The sequence below is a fragment of the Ammospiza caudacuta genome, chromosome 8 (genome assembly GCF_027887145.1).
Source record: "Ammospiza caudacuta isolate bAmmCau1 chromosome 8, bAmmCau1.pri, whole genome shotgun sequence".
NCBI lineage: Eukaryota > Metazoa > Chordata > Aves > Passeriformes > Passerellidae > Ammospiza > Ammospiza caudacuta.
The window spans coordinates 5,889,555-5,907,580 of NC_080600.1; the positions used below are offsets into that span (position 1 = coordinate 5,889,555).

The following is an 18,026-nucleotide window of genomic DNA, read 5'->3' on the forward strand; positions in this document are numbered from 1 at the left end:
AGAGCCAGGATGCACAGAGGGATCTGAGGTGCTCCATTTCCCTGGGTTCACTCTTCATCTGTGATGAAGGATTCATTATTTTTACCAAGAAAAGGACGAATATTTGCATGGAAGGCATGGGTTTTTATTTTCCATTTGGTATTTTTCATCCAAGTCACTCCCAGTGACCAGCTCAGCATCGCGGCCGCTCTCCTGGCAGCAGCACAAGCCAGGCTTTGGCGCAGCTCTGTAAAACTCAGCTCAGTGCAGTGCAGCTGCAGAATGCTGTCCCTGACACCATTAGAGTGAGTTCATTATGAGCAAGGATCAAAGTGGATCTTCCCTGGGAAGGTGAGAGTCCATTCCCAGCTCTGCCAGCTCCCAGCTCAGCCAGTGCTGGATTTTCCTGTAGCCCTTGGTACCCAGGATAAACAGAGAGTGCTGGGCAAACAGAGCTGAGCACAACTGCTGCTCCAAGCCCCAGTTACAGAGCTTAAAACTGTGCCTGGACTTTTGCAATCCATTCATCCCTCAGTTCAAAACCAGAGTTTTAGCAGAGTTGGACATTCCACCTGCTTGTGAATACTCTCAGGGAGATGCTGGAATGGCAGAGCCCTGTCAGTGTGCAGCCAATGCAGATATCTGGCATTGTCTGAGCAGCAGAACAACATCCCAGTGTGGCTGGGATGGTGCCTGGATATGAGCCTGCTTTCCCCCAGCTTGCCTGGCAAGCTCCAGCTGGTGGAGGTGGCACATCCATCCCAACAGACCCAGGGAGACAGAGATGGAGCTCAACTGCTGCTTGTGCTCCAAGCCCCAGTTACAGAGCTTAAAACTGTGCCTGGACTTTTGCAATCCATTCATCCCTCAGTTCAAAACCAGAGTTTTAGCAGAGTTGCACATTCCACTTGCTTGTGAATACTCTCAAGGAGATGCTGGGATGGTGGAGCCCTGTCAGTGTGCAGCCAGTGCAGCAGAACAACATCCCAGTGTGGCTGGGATGGTGCCTGGACATGAGCCTGCCTTCCCCCAGCTTGCCGGGCAAGCTCCAGCTGGTGGAGGTGGCACATCCATCCCAACACTCCCAGAGAGATGGAGCTCAGGGAAGGAGGGTGAGGGAGCACATAAACAACCATCGCCTGGAGGGGCAGAGGGATGGGGGCAGCTTGTCTCCTCTGGAAAAGGCCAACACCACCTTGAGAAGTCAAATGAGTCTGCAAACCAGAAGCAACACGAGCACGAGGACAAAGCAAAACAAGTGAGCTGTGTCCAGAAAAAGCCAAATATCTGGTAGGGGATGGACACCCCAGTGCAACAGGCAAAGAATTCCCTATTGGGAAGTTGGCTTCCCCACATCTCAACATTCCTCCACAGAGCTGCTGAGCCCCACAGGGCTCCTCCAGCGCTGCAGCACTCCAAAGCAGCCCTGTGAGAGTGTGCTCAAACAGTATCAATAGCAATTAGAGGGAAAATCCTGATCCCATCCCCAGCCCCAGTTAATTGTTGCAACATTGATTTACTCTAATTTGACTTCTCACTCCAAATTAAAGCCGCATTACCCAAGGAGGGACTGCAGGCAGGCTCCCCCTGCTCGCCCCCTCCCCTCTGAGACAATAAATTTCATATTGAATACACTTGGAAAAAAACCTGGCAGTTGTTGCAGGATCCATACCCAAAGATCTTTTTTCCTTTTTTTTTCCCTCTTTTTCTTTTTTTTCTTGCTGGGAGTAATTAAAAGATGCTTTTCTTGACTAATGATGCCCCTGTTTAGGAATGGGAAGTCGATACTCCTTCAGCAGCAGTCAGCTCCAATTTGTCACAGGCCTCCCCAAGTTGGAGCTGTGTTCTGGGGCTGCTGGTAATTGCTGGAACCAATTACTGACCTAATCAGGGACCCACAGACACCACAGCTCGGGCCAGCTGCTCCCTGCTCCCTCTCACACTCCAGTGTTTGGCTTTTCCACCATTTCCCCAACTTTCTGTGCTCAGCAGAGCTCGTGTTTGTTCCTCCTTCCTCCCAAAACCCCAGGAACGCCCTGAGCCCTGCCTCAGCCACTTCCTTGGGATCCCAGCACACCTGTGCCCCCAAAGCCTTCAGGTCAGTGCCAGAGGCCATCCTGGGTGCTGCTTTTCACTGACAGGGGCACTGAACACCCTGGACATCTGCCTGAAGAATCACAGGATGGTCTGGGTTGGAATGGGCCCTAAATCCCATCTCATCCCACCCCTGTCATGGGACACCTTCCTCTAGACCAGGCTGCTTGCCTCTCCAGCTGGATATGAGCTGGAAAATGTCAATATCAGAGGATACAGCTGGGCAATATTCCTGCTCAGTACAGGAGGGATAATGCCTTTTGCTGAAGGCTTTGATTTTACACGCCCTCCCATCTCAGAACCCTTCTGGCTTTCAAAGGAAGTGTCCAGGTTGATCTTTTCCCATGATTTGCTTGGATGAAGAATATGAAGTGCATTTGAGAGGGCCAGAAAAGGACAGCAGCATTTCACATGGTTTAATCACAGAATCTCCTGAGCTGGAAGGGACCCACAGGGATCATGGATCCAACCCCTGGCCCTGCACAGACACCCCAACAATCCCACCCTGGGCATTCCTGGGAGAGTTGTCCAAACCCTCCTGGAGCTCTGGCATTCCCTGGGCAGCGCCCAGCACCCTCTGGGGGAAGAACCTTCCCCTAAAATCCAACCTAAACATCCCCTAACACAGCTCCTGCCATTCCCTGGGTTCTGTCCCTGTCACATTGCAGCTGTCCCTTATGAGGGAGGCGCAGGCCATGATAAGCTCTTGAATTTGGTATCTTATTTGTGAGTGTGCAAAATGACTGAAGGGAAGCTGTAGTCACAGATCTGCCTTCAGAAATACTGGTGACATTTTCCTGGTTAGGATTCCTTCATTATGCCATGACCTGGAGCAGCCATGTGGCAATTCCTCCTGTCAAAAACCATCTCCAGGAATCCCTCCATCCTTTCCTCCACTCCACAGAAACACACAGGATGCCACTGCCAGCACACAGTGATCAGTGCCAGTCTCTCCCAGGCTGAAGGGACTCCTTTGAAAGCCACATCAGGACTTTCAGGTTCCTTTTAGTCCAGCCTGTGAACACTCCTTGAGCCTCCCAGCTCAAGAATTCAGTATTTGTGGAGCAGCTCATTACTTCTTTATTTTTTGGTGTCCCTAGAAATCTGCGGGTTTCCATTGATGGCTTTATACACAACATGAACAGGTGAACCCCACCTGATCCTCTCTGAAAGTGTCTGTTGAGGGCCCATCACAGAATCAGAATCCCAGAATGGTTTGGGCTGGAAGGGACCTTCAGGACCATCCAGTGCCACCCCTGCCATGGCAGGGACACCTTCCACTGTCCCAGGGTGTTCCAACCTGTCCTTGGGCACTGCCAGGGACAGCTGCTCTGGGCACCCTGTGCCAGGGCCTGCCCACCCTCTCAGGGAACAATTCCCAATTCCCAGTGTCCCATCCAGCCCTGCCCTCTGGCAGTGGGAGCCATTCCCTGTGTCCTGTCCCTCCATGCCTTGTCCCCACTCCCTCTCCAACTCTCCTGGAGGTGCCTCTTCCCCCTTCAGTCCCTTCACAACAACAAAAGGAAGATTTATTTAACCCTCCTTTCAGGGCCATTTCACCTGCTTCCCATAGAATTCCTCATGCAAAACTCCAAGCAGCAGTGGGAACATGGGGAGCAGAGCCTCTGCCTGAAGAACTTGAATTTATTTTCTCACCACAGCTTGGAGAAAGGATTGTGATGCTGGCAGAGCCCAAAGAGAAGCACAAAAGCAGGCACACACTTGGAAAAAGCAGAACTCTCTTGTATTTATGTAAAAAATTGCATTTCAGTCCCTGCTGCAAAGAGCAGAGGAATGGGAGCAGCAAAGCAAGACTTCAATTGCTTTGTGGGAGAATTTCCACATCATCCTAATTCTGCTTTTTCTAGCACCTCTTCTATCACAGAAGCATGAACCTGGACACAGAGCTAGAAAATCCTATCTATAAAATGAATCTTTTTGTCCAAAAATGTTGCAGTGCAGTGATATCAGTGGCAATCAGAATCAGCTGAATATAACCATGAAGATGCACAGAAACAAAGTGGGAGAATTAAAATAAGCCCTGTGTATGAAATACTAAGAGAAAAATAGTTGATTTTCTAGAAGTAAAATTCAATCCTGAGCGAATTATTAATTGAAATGGATGGTGCTCTTTTCATCACAGTCACATGGATTTTAGATTTTTCCTGATGATTATTATATGACTACTGAAATAAAGTGATTTTTCTTTTTTTTTAATAGCATTTCAATTGAGTGCAAGCATTTTCCTTTCAGCTGTTTAGAACCGCTCACTCAGCAGTAAGGAGCAACATATCTTTGTGAGGTGCAAGAATATAAAATCTCTGTACTGAAGTGATAGCAACGACTCAAAGTTCATTTCAATCTACCTGATGAAATCATTGTGCCCAATAATACACAGGTAAAGAGCAGCCACCCCATTTCTGCCTGAACAAAACCTCTCTTTGGGGCTCCCTGAGCACTTTTAGATGCACAGCCATTCATCTAAGCAGCCTGATTAATGCAGTGGCTTCATTCTCGAAGATGAACCAAAGGTGGCACCACAAATTCATTTTTCAGGGCTAACGAAATAATGCAAGAAGGAAGAGTTGACTTTTCTACACTCAACAGCACAAACCCAGCCCTCTGCTGCAGGAGCTGGCCCAGGCACAGTGATCCTTCCACCTGGTCCAAAACTGGAATAAGTATTCTCAAAACATCTGTCTTTGACACTGATCGGATTAATTCAGCAGAAAACCCCCCAGTTTTAGGTAGGACAGCACCTCACAGGAAGATTTTCACTGTGTGGAGCTATGAGGGGCAGGTGAAGAGCTGTTCTCAAAGGAGACACCCCCCAGCAGCTCATGGTTTCACATAAATCACACACAAAGAAAGTCAACAGGTCCATGGCTGTCACCATCATATTTTCTGGAAAAATCCCTTCCCCAGGATTTCCCAGTCCTGGGAAGCTGAGAAGCCTCAGAGAAAATGAAAACAATATTTCTCATTTGCTTCTCTTGTGTTTGCTGCTTTGGAATGTGGTTTGGAGATTGTTTATCCAACAGGTGAATTGTTTTAACTTAATGACCAATCCCCGTCAGGCTGTGTCAGGACTCTAGAGAGTCACAGGTTTTTCATTATTTTGTTAAGCCTTCTGCCTGCATCCTTTAGTACAGTTTTAGTATAGCATTCTTTAATATAATATAATATAATAAAATAATAAATCAGCCTTCTAAGAACATGGAGTCAAATTCATCTTTCCTTCCTGCCATGGGAGACCCTGAAAAATACCACACATGGCCAGCAGGACTTGGAACACCCCTGAGCAGGACCAAGGACCTGACAGCCCTGACACTCTGAAGGGAGATTGTTAATGACACACTGACAGGCCAAAAGGCAGGAACTTGGTGGCCAACTGAGACAAAGGAGCCCATGACAGGACAATTTGGATGGAGGAAGAAGCAGGTGGGAGGTTCCCATCTCCCACTGAACACAAAACTGCAGAGCTGCTGAGCAAACCTTCACAAGAGCGAGAAATCAACGAGGTCACTCAACTTTTGCCACCTCCCGCTTTGGCACACGTTCACCCTGGGCACATAGGGAGGTTACAAACAATGTGAGGTTATAAACAAGGAGAGGTTATACACAATGTGAGGTTATAAACCATGACTTTCCCACAAGGGAGAACTCCGAAGTGGCGGCGGCATTGCGCGCCGGGTGAGGTGCGGCGAGCACGAACCCACCTGGTGGAGTCTGGGGAAGGCTTCACGTGGCCTTGGCTGTTCTCCTCCCACACACTGTTGGCCAGCTCGTTGCCAATGGCTGACATGACCTTGATGAGCTCGATGGGCCAGTCGTCCAAGTCCAGGGAGCGCACGCGGGACAGGTGCGTGCCGAGGTTGCGGTGGATACCTGAGCATTCGATGCAGATGAGGGCCCCCAGGTTGAGGCTGGCCCAGTCGGGGTCTGCAGGGCAAGGACACAGCAGTTAGGGCAAGGGAACACCCCACAGGACTTCCCAGCTGTGGTTGTGCATGAAGGTTTTGGTTCTGGAGGTGTTTTGTCCTAAAGAGCAGCTGGGAGGCCATCCAGGGTCAGTGGGGATGCCAACCCTTCAAGGGGTACAGAAAAATGAAATGTGGTGTCTCAAAGGATGCATCACTCCACCTCCAGCCAAAAAACCCCAATGAATTAGAGGGGAAAGGAGAAACAGAGGCAATATAACCATGGGGGTGGGTAAAAGGAGAAAAAACCAGAGCCTAGAAACAATTATCTCCTGCTAACTCCATCAAGCTATGTGTGGCTCTTCCATCTGACTCTTCTTACATCTCCAGCACCAGGGAGATAATAAACACCAAGGTGGAAATGTCCCAATTGGAATGTGCCTGGTCCCAGGGCATAAGCCAGAAGGATTGCACCCACCCAAAACAACCCCACACAGGGTGACACTGGGACAAACCTGGCACAGGATGGGAAATCCCATTTCCCAACATGGTTCAAAGCTCTTTTGCCACTGTCCTCTGTGATTCAAATCTAGATGTGTATGGATTGCCTCCTCTCCAATAAACATTCATCCTAACAAGTGCAACTGAAGACACATGAAAGGAATTCTGGTTGGTTTTTCCTAACCCCCTGCTGTCAGATCTCTTTTTCGTGCCTCACTCTGTGCATCCCAAAGAACAACCCCAAATGCCATGCAGGAAAAGGGGGATAAATTAAGAGGGCAGGCAATTCTGGTTCCTATCTAAGCAATATTTGGACCTGACAGAAAATGAATTTCCAGTGTTTCCTTCTGCTGTGAAAAATTCATCCAAAGACTTGTCTCCACTTGGTGTAACCCACAACTGAAAAGCTATTTCTGGCAGACAAAATATGTGGAAACAAAACATTTTCTGGTTCTTTCCCATGTCATGTTTGGACAAAAAATAGGAAAGGAAAGCTCATAATTTTAATTGTGAAGTCCCACATTTCACTGAAGGAATTGACTGACATTTTTCAACAAGTCCATTGATATGTAAAAATGCAACCAAGAAGAAAAATTCCCCATCTTATTCCACTTGAGCAGAAAAGCACATCTTTTGTTTCAAAGTTCCTGTCCATAGCAAGTCCTACGTTATACATAATTTAATATCCACATTATAAATATACAACATTTCAGATCTCCAAAAAATCAGGTGAGACAAAACTCCTGCCATGCTTCCCAAGCTTTTGGTACAACAACCACAACAAACTCTTTCAATTCCATAATTCTTCATATACCCCCACTGTTGTTTTGCCAGTGAGGGAACCAGTGGTGTACCAGAAACACACTAAAAACCCCTCAAAATCTCAATTTGTTGGTATAAATTTGAAGACAGCAAGTAATAATTTGAAATTTGCAAACTGTGACTCGGATGAGACCCCTGACCTGCAAAGGCCAGGGTTATCCTCACAAAAATCCAAAGTGCAATGAGCTCCAAGAGGCATGAACTCGGAATGAAGCAGGAGAATGGAATACCAACTCACATTATTCCAATTATTCTGACAGAACTGGAGTTAAGGACCTGACCTCCCTCCCAAACACCTCTCTACTTGATGCACGTGTAGAGCATCTCGTACTGAAAAAATTCTTTAAACACAGAATGGTTTGGGTTGGAAGAGCCTCTCAGTTGCCAGCACTGCTGGGATTGAAGGAGTCCCCCAAAAAAACAACAACTAGGAGGTTCCATGAAATTCTAGCAAGATATTATTTTCAATTTCAACAATCTGACAACACAGAGCTGGGTGGGAAAGTGGCAAACAAGGCAAGGCAAGGGCTGAGCTCATTACAGAAATAAAAATTGTTATCACCAATGCACACCACAAGTTACAGCTTTCCACCTGTAACTATTCAAGGTTGGTTTTTTTTTTTTTTACTTAAAAGATGATACAAACCCAGCTCCCTTTTCCTGCTGGTGGTGAGAGTAACTCTGAATTGGAGGATGTTGACAAACATGGGGCAGGTGTGGCCATCAAGGTTTGACAGCAAAAAGAAGAAAAAGCCCACTCAGTGCAGTTAGAGGTGCTTTACTTAGAATTGGTCAAACAAAATATGAGCTTTTTAGCTCCACTGAATACAACCAGATTACAATTTTCAGCTGTTCATAGCCTCAAAAACGCTCAGCTCACTCCTTCCCTGAAAATTCTTCCCCACTCTCACTCTCACCTCAATCAGCTTCACCATTTGGAGGTGAACACTCTCTTAGGAGAATAACCCCTCACCACTCCTTCATCCCTTTGGATTCTGATGAAAGGCTGAACCTTCCTGAGGTCAGCAGCTGTGAGATATCCCTGGGCTGAGCAGCAGGAATTGCTGGAAGGAGGAGCAGAAGGGCCAGGGAAAGAAGAAGCAGGGGTGAAGGCATCTCCAGTTGCTGCTGAAGGGGGAGAAAAGTTTGCAACTCTCCTATTCTTTTTTTTTTTCCTATTCTTTATGAAAAACCAAATTTTGTGATGGGAAGGACAAGATTGTCCAAATTATTATTATCTCAGTGTTTGGCTTTCAAATACAAAATACAGCAGAGTATGTGATCAGACTCCTGGAATGGAAAACTCATGATGAGAATCCATGTTTTTAAACCCTCCCTGTTGTTTTCTACAACAGCAAAGACCTGATGTTCCATGTTCTCCAGGTATCTTGGAAGAGGTGACTGCTATTTATCCTCTGCTGAGCCCAAATCCAGAATTCAGCAGGGTTTGCCTGAACTACTGGATCACCCTGGGTGGCTTTTCCAGAGTCAGTACCAGGACTCTGCTGCTTTGGGAAAAGGCAGCACCAGCTTCCTTTTGAAACATTAAATCAGATCCTGGGCACAAACTTCAGCTCCTAAAGAGTATTTTGCCTCTTTTCTTGCTCTGATATAGGAATGTTGGCAGGAGAATATGGAATAACTTTAGCTGGAGGCTGCCAAAGGGCCGGGATGCTGGTGGCACACAGCTGCTGGATCAGCATCCAACAAGGCAGAATTCCCTGGTGAAACAAAGTGCTCAAAAGGCAAAGAGCTCCAGAAAGAGGGAGAATGAGACTTCTGAAGTGGAAGATTGATGGCTCCTGAATAGAGCTGAGGGATGGCAACATCTCACACTCCTGTTTTCCCATACATCTGGCTCTGTGGAGATGCAAACAACGTGAGGCTTCCACGGAGTGCTGGGGTTTGTGATGTTAAATGCTCTGGCCTGCCCAGGCCAGGCAGCAAGGGAGGCAAGGGAATAAAGCAAAGCCCTGCAGAACTGAGGTTCACCTCCTCTCTGTGTGTGTTTACACTTTAAGATCCACAGCTTTGGAAATATCTCACATTTTTCCGAAGGAACGACAGCGGCCTTAAAATCAGGAAGGTCAAACAGCAAGAGGAGTCAAAGAGAGCATAAATCACCAGTGAGAATACAAACAGGTCCAGCTGACATTCCAAAATCATCCCCCATAAAAGCCACATGACAGAGTGTTGCCAGAATGGGCTGTCCCACTCTGCCCTCTCCCAGCAACGAGCTCCTGGCACATCCCTGCTGCTGGCACCAGGCACCGGGGCCAGCTTGACCCATGAGCAATCTGGCTGAGAACCAGATTGGCTGGGGGGAAAAAAAACCCAAAAAGGGTAAAAAAATATGCTGTTTTCTTGTACAAGTGTTTTCTTGATGAAGCATCCATCCTGGCTGCATAAATCCTGGGATATGTGCATGTCTGGGGAGAGAAACACCAGCCTTGGGGACAGTCTGGGTATGGCTGAGGTGGATCAGAAGGATGTTGTGGAAATTGTCTGCACTGAAGGGATTGCATCTTATGGATATATAATATAACATCCCATAAATAAATAAATAAATAAATACAAATAAAATAAAATATGTTTGTATATTTTATAAATAAGTATCTAGTTAGCAAGGCTAGCAGTGTGGAGTCTGGGTAGAGCTGAGGTGGATCAGAAGGATGTTGTAGAAGTTGTCTGCACTGAAGGGATTGTATCTTATAGATACATAATATAACCTCCCATAAATAGATATAAAAATATAATTGTACATTTTATAAATAAATATCTAGTTAGCAAGGCTAGAAGTGTGGAGCCTGGGTAGGGCTGAGGTGGATCAGAACAATGGTGTGGGTGTGAAAGTTGTCTGCACTGAAGGGATTGCATCTTACAGATACATAATATAGCCTCCCATAAATATATATATATATATATAATATGTTTGTATATTTTATATGTAAATATGCAGTTAGCAAGGCTAGGAGTGTGGAGTGTGGGTAGGGCTGAGGTGGATCAGAAGGATGTTGGGTGTGAAAGCTGTCTGCACTGAAGGGATTGCATCTTATGGATATATAACCTCCCATTAAAAAAATATATATATTTATGTATTTTATAAATAAATATCTAGTTATCAAGGCTAGGAAAATGCCACCCCCAGTAGAGCAGGACCCAGCACCACTCCCCCCATGGGCTGCTCAGAGGCAGCAGTGAGTACTTTAAATGAGCTAAATATCCATGAATGAGCTAAATATCCATGCAGGTCACTCCCAGACCCCCTCCTCACCCACAGCACACACCCTTCCTGCCTTCCTCCTGAGCTGCATCAGAGCTCTGGGGGAAATCTCAATGGCTGCCAGGTCACTATGAAAGCACACCAATAAATAAGACTTGCTTTGGGCTCCAGGTGCTAAAACACCACCCAAACCAAGCTTTTCCCTGGTTTAGCTCGTGCTGGATCACTTAGAGTGAAATCAGGGACCAAATTATTGGTGCAAAAGCACCTGCACTTGTGTACAAATGTTCTTTTTACACTGGGGGGTCAGAGTGGCTGAGACCAGGAGTCAGAATCCCGAGCAGCCAATCTTTAAAAATAAAAATCACACCTGAAGAAAAGTAAGCGAATATTTTTCCATTTTAAGCATGTGTCAAAAATGCAAGGAAAGTTCTGACTTCCAAATATCAAAGAAATAAAAATGCACAAGTTCTCAGTCCTTTAGCTCCTACAACTAATTGCTTTAGAGCAGGAGAACTTCCTTTCTGTGGCTTTGTTGCAAACCCCTGGAACTAAAGAGCACCAGAATAATGGCCTCAGTCAGGGTTAGTGAGGTGAAGCACAGCTCAAAGTATTCCTGAGAACACTCTTCTGAACACTAAGCATATGTTTCAAAAAAAAAAAAAAAAAAAGGGGGAAAGAAACACAAAGGGGAAGAAAGAAAAAAAATCCAAAATCAGTTTTCTAGTATCCAGATATAATGAGCAATGACTTTGGTTTCTTCTGACAAGCAAGCCTGAAAAACCAAACCAAAAAAGCAGCAATCAAGCTCTACCTCTTTGAAAATATTACCATGGCACGTGTGCTCTCACCACACAAAAGAGGGGGGAAATGGAAGGGACTGGTGTCAAACAGCAAACTTTCTGCCTTTTCTTTGAAGCAAGTACAGAAATGCTGACATTCAACGTGAAACAACGAGGGGGAAAAATCAGGATGCACTTGACGTGGCAGATATTGAGCATAAATTAAGTTCAAACAAGTCTGGTTAAGCAAATCCTTCAGGAAGCAGAGATGGGCAAACAAGGGAGGGGATGCCACAGCAGGGAGCTGTGGAAACCCAGGGCACTGGGAATATTTCTCTGTGTGCTCTGACCCCCAGGGGAGCACTGACTTTGACCCTCATTCATGAAGAAAGTTTCCAAAGATAGGAAGATAGACTAGATAGACTATTATCCACAAAAAATGTGAAACAGATTGTAGAGAGCAGTGTAGGTGTGTCACTTGGTGAGAAATTGAGGTTTTGGGATTTTTAGTGTGTAGTGGATGGAAGCAAGATGGAGGGCACAGGGTGTCATCCTGGGTTTCGTCTTCATGCTTCTTCTTCCTTCTTCTCCATGGGTTTGGGCGGCATTTTAGGATCAGTTATTGGGTTAAAAGGGAAAATCTAAGTGTAAATTCCTAATTGGATAGTTTAGCTTCAAAAGACCTTGTAACAAGAGACTGTTGGCCATTTTGTGCCTTCTGATGAAAAGCTGCTGAACTCATGGTTATGAGTTTTACTGATAAGAAATAATAAACACTTGAGTCCAAACAGGAATTACTGTCTCGAGTGCCTTCAGTCCAGACCCAGAGAAACAGAGAGCTGGTATCCCCCCCGGGAGGCAGGGCTGGGTGTTGCCAGGGCCTGGTGGCCAAGGGGAAGGGGTCAGAGGTGCAGTCAGGTGCTGTACTCACTCTGTGCCTCGCAGTCCACGCAGTGGGAGTTGCCTCTGATGTTCCTGATGGACTGCAGGGCCATGGCCTCGTTCTGGCTGGTCAGGCGCGACTGCGGGGAGCCAGAGACACCAGTGAGCAGCAGGAACCCAAAATAACCCCCATGACACCACTGTCAGCTGAACGAGCAGCCAACCCCACAGCCCAGACCAAGGTCAAATTAATACAGTCAAGGAACCTCAAGTTTTGATTTGCCCCTCAAGGAACAGTGCTCCTTTGGCACCTCCCAGACTTTTGGGGTCTCCAGCCTGGATTCTAACAGAGGGAAATGGAGCTTGGGAATGAACCCTGCTCTTCCCAAGAGCAGCAGCCACACTGTAGGCTTGCTTCTTGAGATAAATGAGACAAGAATATTATTTTACAAGATCAATTTCTTTTATTGATGTGCGTGCTTGTGCTAATGAAGACTAAGGGATGCTCTGCAGAAGAGGCTGGAACTTTTTATCATCCAAAGGTCAGATTTCAGCCAGTGGCTCCCCTTTAAATGCTCCCCATGATGACCTGCCCATGACCTCTGCTGGGGGAGACTCTCCTGATGTACAGGCAGATTGGCTCTAGCCAACTGGCTTAGGCTGGAAATGCAAGATGTGCCTGGGGGTGTGAATTCTATTCTGTATCTGTTAGAGCTGGGGCAGTTCTCTTCTCTTCATTGGGCAGTTTTCTTTGTCTCTCCCACAAACCAGTCCTCCCTCGGGGAAATATCTTGTGTTCGTGGGCCATTGAGTGTCACTGCATGACTGATAGAATTACATCCTCCCACTGGGAGAAGCTGTGCCCACGGGGAGGAGCCAAGCATTCCTTCCTGGATATAATCTGACAGTTGGAACACCACAGCACCTTTCCCACTGGATTCCCAGAGGAAGACCAGACCAATCTACACCACCACTGGATCTTGAGAGGAAAACTCCACCCTTCTACAGGATCACTGCTTCAGCAGAACCACACCTGTCTCTGCAGGAGGGCTGCAGCCACCCTTTAATGGGACTGCTACCAGCACCCTGACACACAGGGAGTCGGGCCATATTCTCACTCTGTCACGGTTGTTTTGTATTACTGCTTTGGTTTGGGTTTTTTTTTTCCTTCCCTAATAAAGAACTGTTATCCCTGCTCACATATCTTTGCCTGAGAGCCCCTTAATTTCAAACCTATAACAGTTTGGAGGCAGGGGGTTCACATTTTCCATTTCAGGGGAGGTTCTGCCTTCCTTAGCAGACACCTGGCTTTCCAAACCAAGACACCAAGTAGGACTTGTGGATGTCCACCTGGAGACACAACTGCCATGAGACACCTGCTAAACCTGTCCACCCAACTGCTCTTTGCTGTTCCAGCCAGTTCTTCTGACATGCTTTGGGAACGCAGTGAGAAAAACCTCTCTGAGCCATTGCCCAGCCACTCTCTATCCTTTTGTATTCATCTTTTTAGGTAGGTGACAATGTACAAACTTCCCCTTCTGTGCTCTTAATAACACATTCATTTCAGAGTGTGTGAACCCATGCTAAGCAAGAAACATGTAAGCTGTGATTTTCCTCCATCTCAGGAATATATGTCGGAAAAAACCCATTTTTAAACACAAAATGGGAAGTAAATTGTGTTATGATGATGGTAATTACTGGTGTTTGATCCAGTCTGTCACACCAGGGCAATGAAGGCAGGCATTCATTTAAAAATGAGTCTCCCATGCAGTATAAAATCATGAAAGACAACTGTTAGGAGGGTAACATTAAAGGATCTACAGTTCTGGACTGAAATGATCAACAATCATTGGCCATTTCTGTCCCTCAATCACCACTCAGCACCTTGCTCTCTCCTCTGAAGTGTTTACAGACAATTGCCCTCAAGACACACAAGTTCTCCCAAAATGAGCGTTGGCTGAAGACTTCTCAGATTTTAAACATTTGTTTTGACAGGAAAGGTGAGCAGATTCCTTCTGTCACCAGAGGAAAGCACTCCAAGGGGGAAAGCTGCTCCTCCCAGGCCACACTGTTCCCTCAGAGAGCTCTGACCATGCTCAGCTGTGGGGGGAGCACACACAGCTCGAGGGGTAAGGGCTTAAAATCCAGAATTTGCTGTCATCCTAATGCTCCCCTGACCCATGGCTTATTGCCAACACTGCTCTGTGCCCCATACCTTGTTCTTGCTGCTCTCACAGGACTGTAAACTGGCCAGGATCTGGCTCTCTATGGCTTGGACCCACGCGTCCCTCTCTTCGTAGGTGGTTGCTTCAAAGTGCCAAGTCTGGCCCGTGAGAGAGACAATGATAAACTCAAAGTTCTCTTCTTGCTCTGGAAAAAAAAAAAAAGAAAAAAAAGAAAAAAAAAAAAAAAAAAAAAAAAAAAAAAATGCAATAGGAAGAAAAGATTAAGTTAAGGACAGTGAAAAGAATCTTGGCTGATAAGAACTTGTGTTACTCAATGGTTTTAAGCTGAAGGAGGGTAGATTTGGATGAGATACTGGGGAGAAATTCTCCCCTGTGAGGGTGGGCAGGCCCTGGCACAGGGTGCCCAGAGCAGCTGTGGCTGCCCCTGGATCCCTGGCAGTGGCCAAGGCCAGCTTAGACGGGGTTTGGATCAACCTGGGACAGTGGAAGGTGTCCCTGCCCATAGCAGGGGTGGCACTGGATAATTTTGAAGGTCCCTTCCAATCCAAACCGTTCTGGGATTGTGCAAATCCTGTAAGTGCAGGTCTGGACCCTGCCCTGCACAGTGCACCAGGAAACAACCAGGATCCACTCTTTTCTGTCCAAATGCTGTGCAGGTAAAGCAGTGGTTTAGGTAAATACTCAGTGCCTGTGTTTGTGAGCTTGGAATCGAGTCTGTGCCTTAATCAAACATAAAGTGGCCAACAAGCATCATTCAGATTTAAACCTGAGGTGCTAAAAGCTGCATAATGTAAAAATCAAAGGGTACCACAAAATAAAAGATGAATGGACCACAAAGAGCTGACAATACAGAAAATGTAACAATTTACCCTCCTCTTTCAAGCAGTTTTTACAAGCACAGATATATTAAAGCAGATGTGGACATTTTCTCCTCTACAGCATAAATACTGGGATAATAATAATAATTACTGGGCTATAATACAGGATTAAAATCAGTTCAACCTATTCAACATCCACATCTGACATGGGAGATGAGAAAATGATCTGAGAAGCCAGGAGAGAGGGTCAGTGAAATATCCTTAGGGCTGCTGGAGGAGGAGGACAAGTATTCAGGCCAGAGGAGCAGCACATGGAAATACCAGCAGCACTGAAATAAATGGACACACACTCCACCTACACATGGGACACCAATGCCAAATTAAAAAAAAATCAAGGAATCTGAAACAGAGTAAAGTGCAATTGGGGCAGGCTGGCACGAAGCATGAAAGGAAAAGAATAATAGAGCACAAAATTCTGGTGAACATCAGCCCTAACGAGCTTCAGAAAGAACATTTTGTCTGATAATGACTGATTATATATTCAGTGCCATGGCACTACTGTGTTCCCTCATCATCCATAAACATGCAAAGATCAGGGACAGCAGATTTGAGGACAGCACTGCTGGCAGCTGTGTTCCCAAACTGGGGACAAGGGCTTTTCTTGGATAAGCTCCATGTCATGCTGTAAGGATGCCTCAAAGGCAGCAGGAGGTGACTTGTCACCTCCAGGTGGGGATAACACAGAGCTGAATGTCATCTGCAGGTGCAGGGGAGGTACCTGAGGGTCCAGTTAATTTACTGAAAAACGGTGCATGGGGTAAGTGGGAAAAGAAATCATGGAATGTCCAGAGTTGGAAGGGATCCAGAAGGATCAGACCCCCAACAATCTCACCCTGTCCATCCCTGGGAGTGTTTTCCAAACACTCCTGGAGCTCTGGCAGCCTTGGGGCTGTGCCCATTCCCTGGGGAGCCTGGGCAGTGCCAGCACCCTCTGGGGAAAGAACCTTTTCCTAAAATCCAACCTAAACCCCCCTGGCACAGCTCCATGTCATTCACCTGGCTCAAAGATGAATGATGCCCAGCTACAAGTGTTCCACTTTAGCAACACACTGTTCCAGACAAACAGGTAGAGACATTACCCAAAATGCCATGAATTAATCATGGCCAAAGCCTCGTTTATCAAGCAGAGCTTTCAGGGTTTCCTGAGGAAGATCCAAGAGGAACTACTCCACAAAAAATGAAGTCACATTCAGCCCTGTGCACAACACAGGAGGAGAACACAAGACTTAAGGTCTCTGCAGCACCACTGACTCCTCTGATCTCCTCTTTAATGATGCTGATCACACACATGGAGCTGGTTTGCCCAGGAGAAGTAAGCCCAGGTGAGCTGCTGCACCTTTTCAGGTGGGGCTGGAAGGACATTTTGAGATCCAGAGAAGAAAACAGAGCTGGGAAGGGTCTGGAGCCCCAGGAGGGGCTGAGGGAGCTGGGAAGGGGCTCAGCCTGGAGCAAAGGAGGCTCAGGGGGCCCTTGTGGCTCTGCACAGCTCCTGCCAGGAGGGGACAGCCAGGGTGGACAGGGACAGGAGCAGAGGGAACGGCCTCAGGCTGGGCCAGGGCAGGCTCAGGGTGGGCACAGTAGGAATTTCTGCATGGAAAGGGGGGTCAGGGATTGGAACTGACCAGGGAGGTTTGGAGTCTTTAAAAAATTTGTAAATGTGACACTTGGGGACATGGATTAGTGGTGAACATGGCAGTGCTGGATTAACTGCTGCACTTGATGATCTTGTAGGTCTTTTCTAACCTTAATAATTCGATGATTCTATATCCACTGAAGCTTCAGAATTACTCCCCAAAAAGCTGTGCTGGTTGAAGGCATCCTCCTTAATTTTTTCTGCTTAATCACACCAGTATTTTATTTCCCCACCCCCAAGCTCAACTGTGAAACAAAGCAGCAGAGCCTGCTCTACATCAGCCCCAGGGCAATTCCTTTAGAAGACAAGGAACAAACCTGTTCCTGTATGTCCTCAAGCACAGCACACAGGAACAGGAAAATCCAGGCAGGAGGATGAAGTTGTTCACTTTTTACTCTTCAGCCAAATTATAGCTTGTGCTATTTAAATCCCTGTGAGCCCAATCACAAAATTTTATTAAACAGTTTTCCATGTTTAACAGTTATTCATGGAAAGGTCCACTATAATAGTATTTTAGCACCATCAACCTGTCGAAATCAACCTGCCCAATTACTCCAAACTACATTAATAACACCGGATATTACACTAATTGTGTCCAGTTTCTATGCAGACGAGGTCCCACGGGGCTAATTTTGCATCCTCAGGGGCAAGCAACTCAGCCATCAGCCTGATTTCACCAGGAATCCCTCCTCATTACACAAGTCCAGGCTGTCAAACTTTTTTTTTTTTTTTAAACAAAAAAAGGTTAATGGGCCAATCAGTCATCAATTATTTCCTGGAAGGGCAGCAGAGGAAGGGTTAAAGTGTGAAGAACCAGCTGCCACTGACTTCCATTTGGAAGTTATTATCAACAGGAGATGTCTAAAATGCTGTTGTTGTTTGTTTTGCCTTTTTTTTTTTTTTGAAGAGAGAAAGGTGGCTGGGATGGGAAATGAGCCAAAACTGTGAGATTGTGATGATATGGAGGGAAAAGCACAAGGGAGTTTTTCTTTTAGTGGAAGCCCACATGGAATCAGTGAATTTTAGGGTGCCCAGATGTGGCTGCTCCATCCTTGGAAATGTTCCAGGCCAGGCTGGACAGGGCTTGGAGCAGCCTGGGATGGTGGGAGGTGTCCCTGCTCATGGC

The 18,026-nt window shown here is 46.4% G+C and overlaps 1 protein-coding gene across 2 annotated transcripts in view; it reads right to left on the reverse strand.

The window, feature by feature from the left end:
• Positions 1-18,026, reverse strand: part of AGAP1 (ArfGAP with GTPase domain, ankyrin repeat and PH domain 1) — a 321,583-nt gene that overhangs the window by 27,141 nt on the left and 276,416 nt on the right. For both annotated transcript variants that reach the window (XM_058809286.1, XM_058809285.1), the window contains 3 exons: positions 14,419-14,573; positions 12,253-12,343; positions 5,793-6,015 (listed from right to left, as the gene is read on the reverse strand). In XM_058809286.1, the coding sequence (XP_058665269.1) occupies positions 5,793-6,015; positions 12,253-12,343; positions 14,419-14,573 (469 nt within the window). The remainder of the gene's footprint in view (positions 1-5,792; positions 6,016-12,252; positions 12,344-14,418; positions 14,574-18,026) is intronic.